Here is a 9,624-nt window from a genome sequence, read left to right on the forward strand (position 1 = left end):
ACAAAGTGCTCTTGCAGTTTTACTTTTAAAAAAAAATTCTCAACTTTGCCCTTTGCATCGCATCTGACACTAACTTAGCCTGTTGCTCTAGGTAAACTGATCGCATTCCTCCTTGTTCTGTGTTTTGTTTTGTGATCACATTCCTCCTTTCTTAATAATGGTATATAATTTAGTTTTAGTTTCAGATGCCTGGGGTTTCTTACTTTGTCAAGTTTATAAATTTTACTGTCTGGAGAACTCCAAAATCAGCTAAATCATGTGCAAAAATGGCACATAATACAGGACTGATATAGCTGTTTTATTTGAAGCAGCTGACAGGGATAACATAGGGGGATTTGCCTATAGACAGAGATCCATATGTTCTATGCCTTTGGTATACTGTTGGGATGCAAACAAGGTAAATCAGGAGGCCATCCTCTGATGATCCTGATTGGCCTTTTGTGCCATATGCCACTTCAATGCCAACTACCTTTCAGTGAAATTAGATGATTAGGGAGTTTGCATTACTAAGACAGGCATTCATTTTCTGTGATTGAAAACTAAGAAGCCTTTCTATGTAAATTAGTTTTAGTATCAGTTTTTTCACGGTTCATTTTGTCATTTGGTCTGATTGGTACTGTTCTATTGGTACTTTGGAAATATACAATACATGTTTGGAAACACTATAGCAGATAGAATTGATTTGCAAAGCATGTGGGTGTAGTCCCCACAAATTCTGGGTATTCAATCAACTTTTCTAAAGTTTCTATCCCCAACTACAAATGATCAATTAATATAGCTCAATTAGAGAGGACATTTTCATGGATGCCAAATTTGTGGAGTAAAAATCAAGTTGTAATCAACTAGACATCTATAAGCATTGCTGGAGTGTAAAGAACAACTTCAGGACTGATCAGTTTAGGACCATAGTGACATATTGAACTTAATAGCTAGGTTAGAAACAACTTTTAAAGTAAAAAAAGAAGCATCTTCATGGTTTATTGAACTCCGGTGCTTTGCATGTGAATAAACCTCAGGATACAAAAGGGTGATAATTTTGTTACACCTAGAAATTTTAATTTTAATTTACAACATGTATACTTATTGCCTTGAGATTGTATGTCTGCCGGAGACCAGCTCAACTAGAGGCAGATTCTGCAAAATAATAGAATTTGAGCGTTTGTTAGTTGTTAATCGCAAAATTTCTTAAAAAGTTTTTCCTCAAAGTTTAATAGGAAGATCTTTGTTCCCGATATAAACCATCTGGCTGGACAGATACTATCAAAATATAACAACACAATGATAGCTCAAAATTTGAGTCACTTTCTTCCTGCCTTGTCAATATTGATATGCCGTGCTAAAAAATGTAAGTTCGAAGATTGCATCCCATCACTAGATTTCTTTGAAAAATGATTGGGCAATGAAGATTTAATCGAAGAGCAAAAAAAATTTAAAAAATACGTGAAAATCGCCGCCCACCCGCCGGCCCGCACACAACTGGCCGCCGCAACTCGTAGTTTCTTTTGGATTGCCAAATTTTTTTTCCCGTGATCAAAATTTCCTGTAGCAACGCACGGGCACCCTACTAGTACTACACAAAAAGCTTTGGTGATTTTTATCTCGCGCGTTTGTTCTTGACTGCACTACACTGACCATTAATTTAATTCAACCACTAATAATAGTAATAATAATAATAATAATTAAGTGAAAAGCCATAAGATTTATAACCAATCAATCAATTCAATTTCACAAGCACTTGAGGAGGGTTAGCTCCTTGGAAGAGTACTCCACGCTGCTTCGCTGCTCCATGCTGATCTCCCACCCCTGCCTCCCCAGGCTCATCTCCAGGCTCGGTCGACGATCCTTCACTACGCCGCTCGCCGCCGCCGCCGCCGCCGACATGGCCGCCGCAGCTTGACCACGGTGAGCCGCCGTGTAGTAGCCGCCGTCGTCGTCGTCGTAGTGGCGGTCACCGTACTTGTGCTGCTCCTGCCGCCGCGACGCCAGCAGCCAGTCGAGGGAGCTGGCCATCGTGTCGCCGCCGCCGCCGCTGCTGCTCGACGCCGGCGGCGGCGGTGGCCGGCCGGCGACGATGTGGTCGAGACGGCGGACGTGCTGATCGTGATGGAGAGCAGCGGCGGTGGCTGCTTCTTGATCATGGTGATCGTGTGCTGCTGCTGCTGCTGCACCCTTCCATATCTCCTGAAAAAGATACATTTTATTTACATAAGATTGATCAATTTCAGATCTATCTGATGATCAGTTCACGTATAGTAATAAAATTAGCTAATCACAAGCATTTAATTTGCATCTGATCAGCTAATTAAGCTTGGGACGTGTGAGCTAGAGAGAAGACGATGGACAGGAAGGTCTCCTTGAAGCCTTGTATCAACTTTCTTTAATTACCGAAATTTCAGAGTTATTTACCTTTTGTTTTGTAGGATGATTAAATCTTATTCAGAGCTCGTGAATGCTAGTATCTTTCTTTTGTGTGTAATGATGATTCAGGGGAAAATTCAGTAGGAACTTCTCTATGTATATTTTGGCCCTGAATCATTATATTGAAACGAACAACACCAAATATCGTGTTGTCTGATGCTGTTCGTTTCAAATAACCGATGCGTAGAGAAGTCCCTACTGAATTTTCCCCAGAGTGAAATTAACTAATGACTTAGCTTCTTTCTGATTATCATTAGCTATCTTTTGTGCTTGCATTATTGTAGTTAAGCATTACAATTACTACCCAGTATATATCAATATATGGTTTACTGATCACATTGAGCTATAGCTGGTTGTACTTAATTAACAAGCTATAAGGGAAGCTGCCACAGTGGCAGTGATAGCATGCATTAGCAACATTTAAGATATCCTCTTTGCACCAAGCATGCAAGAGGGATCAGATCATCAGATATTCAGAGGTATAGAGAGGATATACTGCTCCTGTAACTACAGCATTCAACTACTACGACTAGTAACAAGTTTAACTCTGATGGTCAGTAGTCCTATACTGCTGGATGTACTACTGCAATACTAGAGATTAAATGTGCGGTCGTGATCCATATTAATGCATCGAGATCTGTGGCAGGGAAATATTAATAACTCCCAGCTCTGATCTGCGACTGAATTGATGAACAAAATGGGGCGTTACTTATTGCTCAAATGGGCAGTATATATATATGCAGTACCTGCATTAACCTTTGCTCCATCAGGAGGTGATCAGATTCAGATGATGCGAGGTAATGAGGAGGCCAACCGCTCTGAAGATCCTGCAGCTGCTGCTCTCCTGGTGACTGGGACTTCCTGCAGTACAAATCAATGCGCATGTGATGCATTCTTCATCTTGTCAGTTAAACAAGTTATACTAGTTAATTACCCATAGCAATCAATTAGTAGAAAATTTTACATGAAATTAATGGTTGGTCTAGTGAATGGAGTTTTTGCTAATAAGATCAGATTCCATTAAAATAGTTAACAAAGTTACCACTAGCAATATTAGCTAGCACATTTGACATGAAATGGTGGTTCAGTTAAGTATTTGCTAATTAAGATAAGATGCCATTAAGATAGTTAACTAGTTACCATTGGCAATATTAGCATCACATTTGACATGGAAATGGTACTCCAGTTAAGTATTTGCTATTAAGATAAGATGCCATTAAGATAGTTAACAAGTTACATGAGTAGCAATATTGCAGCACATTGTCATGAAATGGTAGTCTAGCTAAGGGAGCATTTACTAAGATAATATGCCAGTAAGATAGTTATTAACATGATTAATTTAATTTAACCATGAAGTGATTGGAATCTAGCTAAGTTTATTTAGTTAGGTAGCAGCTAGAAATGACACTATCAATGGGGAGGGACTGGCTAGCTTGTATATGGACAGAGCTGTTGGAAACCAAGGCCACATCAGTCTAACTGTGCTAGTTGCTGCCAAGTGGCTTGTCCATGCTTGCCACTATTTAAGCTAAGGGGCAGCCTTTTTCTCCTCTGGTCAAGGCCAATGAAGTTGCCCTTGTCTTGTTCTAGTTGTTGTATGCAAGATTCCACCAACAATTGTGCAACCCCCCTGATAGGGCCATCAGAGGGACAATTGATATGGATCTGATCAAAAACCCACAACAGGAGGACTGGCTTTGCTGGCCATGGGAGGGACCTCTCTCTCTCTCTCTCTCCTTTCTTTGTCCCAAAATAAATCAAATTCTTAAATCTTGAGACTATTTAGTGATGAGGAAAAAAAGACTACAATGCCCCTAGTTAATCGGAAACTAGCTAGTATCGGTGGGTGGATAGGTAAAGAGTACAGGAAGGATAAAATCTCAATTCGTGGACCAAAGGCAGGTAATTTATTTTGGAACAAAGTTTGAATTATAGGAATCGATTTATTTGGGGGGAGGGAGTAAGGAAAAAAAATGCATGCATGCATGCATAGTGACCAGCAGATTCAGTACTGCAGCTGCAAGTTTGGAGGAGGAGAAAAAAGTCCCCCTGTTCATCATGACCCCCCTTGATCAGTACTACCAGTATTATGTAGCACAGTGTTTAATTTTATTTGTGTCCCCTACCTGGATCATCCTATACTGCATATATGCATGCATGCAATGCACAAGTTTTGTTCTTACAAGAGATTGGAGCTGCCTGCCTGCTTAATTAGCTAGTCTGTCAGTGTCTTTGCCTTTCGCTAGTGTCTACTGTGCATGAGTGTTTTTTTCTGCATGCATATATTTGCATGGGAGTTTGAAATCTGAAGAAGCACAGTACAAATGGTAGTACAGGACACAGACATGCAGAACTGTCACCCTAGGCATGCATGGATGGATGCATGCTTGCTCTCTGATGAGAGAGATGTGTAGTAGATGCAGAAATAAAGATAGATAGTTGCTGATGAGTTGATGACTAGCAGTTAAAAGTATGATGAACAATTTCATTTCAGATGGAAAAGAACTGATGGAAGGGCAGGAAAAGGCTGCATTGCTATAGCTAATAGGGATCCCAATCAAGAAGTATGCAGACATCAAAATCTGTCATATTGCTTTTGAAATGTTGCAATTTACATCAAATTAACTGCCATGCATTGCTCTGAATATATGTTGCAATTTAGCGCAGGCATGTATGTAAGACCTTTTCAGATGGCTGAGAACTTCTGTAACATCCTACTGTTAAATTCGCGAGACAAACTATTCCATAACTTTATGTCAAGAAGAGATATTCCGAGGTACTTTACTCATATGCAACAAGACAATATATAGTATTAATTCTATTAACAAGATTGCAGCTGTTATTATCTTGCCTATATATTTAAATAAATTAAAAAAGAACAGTCAAAATTCCAAAAACTTATAGAATTGGGAATTTTATAAATTGAAACTCTCCAACTTGAAACAAAAACAAGCAACAAATTGAATAACCACAAAGTCCAAACTGATGCTACACACTGAGTATTATTCACGGTACACTTCTAAGATTTTTCAAAGCACACATGATGCTTATACATTCCCTTTGCTTGGAGGTAGAATTAACTACTACTCATTTATACTCTATTAAAATCCAGAACCTTAGACTAAATTAAGGACAGCAGTACAGCTGGAGTCTAGGGATCACATATATATAGTCCAAACTGACCACACCTACTAAAATAATGTGGTCAAATTCCTCTAGATCCTGCCATCACAATTTAATTTCCTCCCATATCCCTATATCACACAACAAGGTATGCTTCCACATGTAGGAGTGTAGAATAAGGCAATTAATGATGTACAATACATGCATATATATACAACTCATCCATAAGTATAAACCCTCCAAATGCAGCAAAGTTTGCAGACTTGCAGACAGAAAGATCCGGACATGCATATATATGAAAGCATAATTCATCAATGCTAATATGTATAAGTACTAGATCCAGTCTGATCACAAATTAATTAATGTATGTACATACCTAGAAGTAGTATTGTTGGAAGTAGTGTTGACCATGTTGTTGTTGTTGAATCCATCAAAGCTATCCACTTCAGCAACAAGACCTCTTCTCATCAGGAAGCCCATCTTTCTGCTGGCCTGGCCATGGCCTGCAACAAACACACACACACCATACATATGCATATGTCTCATCACATTTGCAAAATACAAACATATGTGTTAGTAATATGGATGCACTTCACACTAAGGTACAAGCTATCCCCATGGCTGTGCTTTATGGGGCACACACAGTCTAGGAGCAATGTCACATACACACCCCATGCCAATAATTCTTCACTGTGTGTGACATGACCATGAATCAGTTCAGGCCATGCATGGTATTCCAAAAGGATCAAAATATTAAGACATCTAGGCAATATATATATTTACCTGCAACACATGATCTGTCTGTGCCCTTCACAGTTCTATACATCTGCAAGAAAGAAAGTGGAAAAGGATAAGAAAGGGGAAAGATTTCAGATTGACATGTCTCCTCAGTGTTCTTTTCCATTTGGCCCTAGCTAGTCTTAGAAAATATATATAACTAGATTAACTAATATATCATATAGGTGTACATATGTAAGGACAAGTGGTACTTGGTATCAACTATCAGCTCACAAATAATTAACAATTATTAAATTAATCTTCTATTGAACATGCTGCTAAGCTTAGTTACATCCTTTTGTTTTTGAGCGATAAAAAAATCAATAAGCAGAGTGAAATTAGTTAATGTTTGTGTGGAGCTAGGCGTCTAGGACTAGAGATAGCATATACATATATCCAGGTGAAAGATTAGGAGAAGCCTCTCTAGTAACTTGCCTGCAGATGGCTCTTAACATGAGCCAGAGTAAGATCCTTCACGTTCATCAGTTCCAAGACTGACTTTGGTGTTGCTCCTAGAAGATATAACAAAAAACAAATCAAGAGAGTTTCAGAACCAAGAACATCCACATGCATGGATGGAAATCAAATATATATATATATATAGTAGAAAGATCACAAGCTTGCTGCTACTTAATTAAAGGCCATTTACTGATAAATTAGTTGGTGTAAACAGACAATGAAACCTTCTTTAATTAAGAAAAGCATACAGCTAATAAGCAGCAAAGTAGTAAAGAGCTAATTAATAAGCCACTCAATCGTATAATTCCTCCCAAATACCAATATATAGTTGCAGCTTTAACTAACAAGGGAAAAAACATATGCTACTTAGATTTGTTGTTTATTTAATTAATCAAACTTTAACAGTTAGTAAAAGTGGGGTGTTGTCTACATTGTACAGTTTCCTCATCTTGAAAATGTGTCCTCTGAAAGAAACCAAACAGAAGGTGTGGGAAAACACAAAAAAAGAAACACACTAACGCCAAATGCATGGCAAGAATCTGATCATGCGATAATACATATACAATTAGTCCAATTGCTCATGGAACATTTTATTCCTTCAGAATAAGGAACACTTCATGAAACAACAAAAGAGAACTCCAAGAACTCCAGAAAATACAAGACAAAGACTACTGCAAAGATCACCATGATCAACCCCCCTCCCCCCCAAAAAAAAGAATTCACATGTAAAACCAATGATCAAAACTCAATACATCCCCATATATACATGTGTATGAATATCCATGTATGCATGTAGACACATATATATACATGTAATAATTAGTAAGTTTTTTCTTCTTTTTTTTGTTGTTGTTGTTGTGGGGTGCTAGCATGAACATACTCTCATGGCCGCCAAGAAGCTCCACCGCATGCACAAAGTGCGCGTGCAGCGCCGTCGTCCACCGCATCCTCGGAGCCCTCGCGCTCCTCTTCCCACCGCCGCCGGAGCCGGAGCTCTTCTTGAACCCATGCGCCGTCTGGATCGGCTGGTGCGGCTGTCGCCGCCGCTCATCGTCCGTCGTCGTCTTCGCCGCCGCCACCGCCGTGTCGTCGGCGAGCCCCAGCTCCAGCCTCGGCTCGGTGGCGGGCGCCGGCGACGGTGGGCTGATGTGGAGGGAGAGATCGGGCGCCATGGCAGCTTCGTCAGAGGAGGAAGAAGAAGGCTGAGGAGTAGTAGTAGCAGTAGTTGTGCTCATTGCTTCAACAAATTAAAAGCTTAGCTAGCTAGCCAACAATGGTGGTGTGTGAGCTAGCTAAGTGTGGGAGAGTAAGTTTGTTGTTGTTGTTTGGTTCCAAGAAAAGGAGGAGGAGAAGAAGGAGAGGAGAAGAGAGGTAGTGGGAATTGGGTGATTAGGTCATGAGTAGCATATCATTTTTGTATGGGGGTTTGTGTGTGTGTGTGTTCTAGAGAACTAGAGAGATGAGAAAGGAAAGGCCTCTAGAGAGAGAGAGAAAGCTTGATGCTACTACTATAAGGTTAGAGAGAGAGAGAGAGCATTACAGTGTCCAGGTAGGGGGGAATAAGGTTAGAGAGAGAAGAGGCAGTAAAAGAAATCAGAGGAATAATGCCTAGAGAGAGAAAGGGGAATATTATGTGTGTTTGAGAGAGAGAGAGAGAGAGAGATTGAGAGATGAAACTATGAAAGGGTTGAGCTGCCTTTCATGAAATGGGAAAGGCATATAAGAAGGGAGGAGACAGAGAGCGGTTGGAGTGTGACATGCTAGCTTAACGGATCTGACTGTGGATGGACGCCCCCCTCCGGCCTGTGCACTGCATCCATCTCACTGTCCTCTAGTAGTATTTCATTGATCACCATTGATTTATTCCATTGAATTGACCGGTTCAGGGACCTCTCATGACGCGAGCTTTTCTTTTATACCTGCAATTAAGGTAGTAAATAGTATTCGTAACATCCACAATAGTGACCGCTATAGTGGTAGTGGAGCTGTACCGCTACCGCTACAAGGTAGCATGTTGTAACTTAGCGCCCGCTATAGCGCTTCACTACCGCTATAGCAGGTATAACAACTCGCTATTGACTTTGTTCGACCGTTATAACGTTTAAATATTGTTCTTAGTATATATGTGGATTGTAGAACTTTACATTGTTTATCTTATTTATCTTATATATCTATATGTCATTTCATATTTTTTATGTTATGAAATATAGGAGTAATTAAAAATGTATTATAAATTCTATTTTTATGTGAAATTGATGTTAATATTGATATATTTATGGTTATTTTCTTATATTTGCTATTAGAACTTAGCGTTCACTATCCGCAATCCGCTACACAGATACTGATCCGCTAACAACCCGCTATACGCTATTTATTACCTTGCATGCAATTAACAAGTTATCGACTTGTGAAGTGAACGCAATCCAGTTGGTTGCTTACTTAGGTTTAAATTCTAGATTTGATACATATATACGCCTCTTATTTACGGCTAATTGTTCTCTTATTTATGACTAACTGTACATTATTTTAGCAATGCATCTCTGTCGGCTATGGATCCGCTTCAACTGAATGAATTGAGAGGGCCATGCTTGTAAGTTTTCTCTTAATATTTTATGTAAGATACGTAAATAAACAATATGAACAAAATACGAATAAATTATACTATCTTCGTCTAAAAATGTAATGTGTATTAGTTTCCATATGGTCTTCAGTATTATACTTTGATCATTATTTTTTTCATGATACATTACCAATGACTACAAAATTTATACTTTCTATCTATCTCTCTCTCTCTCTCTCTCTATATATATATATATATATATATATATAGTTAGAAACCACTAGTAA

General features: G+C 39.1%; 1 protein-coding gene across 1 annotated transcript; it reads right to left on the reverse strand.

Annotated features, from left to right (window-relative positions):
• Positions 1-1,679: 1,679 nt before the first annotated feature.
• Positions 1,680-8,459, reverse strand: LOC4352677 (uncharacterized). The gene is made up of 6 exons (XM_015763504.3): positions 7,658-8,459; positions 6,754-6,830; positions 6,325-6,367; positions 5,918-6,044; positions 3,165-3,279; positions 1,680-2,181 (listed from the first exon to the last, which is right to left on the reverse strand). Exons 1-6 carry the CDS (start codon positions 8,010-8,012, stop codon positions 1,726-1,728), a joined length of 1,173 nt encoding a protein of 390 aa, XP_015618990.1. The 5' UTR covers positions 8,013-8,459; the 3' UTR covers positions 1,680-1,725.
• Between the last annotated feature and the right edge of the window lie 1,165 nt (positions 8,460-9,624).

This window comes from Oryza sativa, chromosome 12, assembly GCF_034140825.1.
Source record: "Oryza sativa Japonica Group chromosome 12, ASM3414082v1".
Lineage (NCBI taxonomy): Eukaryota > Viridiplantae > Streptophyta > Magnoliopsida > Poales > Poaceae > Oryza > Oryza sativa.

What these genes read in the sequence shown, in the direction of transcription:
- LOC4352677 (XM_015763504.3), bottom strand. Translation starts at nt 8,012, where the DNA reads ATGAGCACAACTACTGCTACTACTACTCCTCAGCCTTCTTCTTCCTCC. An exon ending in AGACAGATCATGTGTTGCAG is followed by an intron (nt 6,045 to 6,324) that starts GTAAATATATAT and finishes TGTTTGTTGCAG; the next exon opens with GCCATGGCCAGGCCAGCAGA. An exon ending in TGGAGCAAAGGTTAATGCAG is followed by an intron (nt 2,182 to 3,164) that starts GTACTGCATATA and finishes TATCTTTTTCAG; the next exon opens with GAGATATGGAAGGGTGCAGC.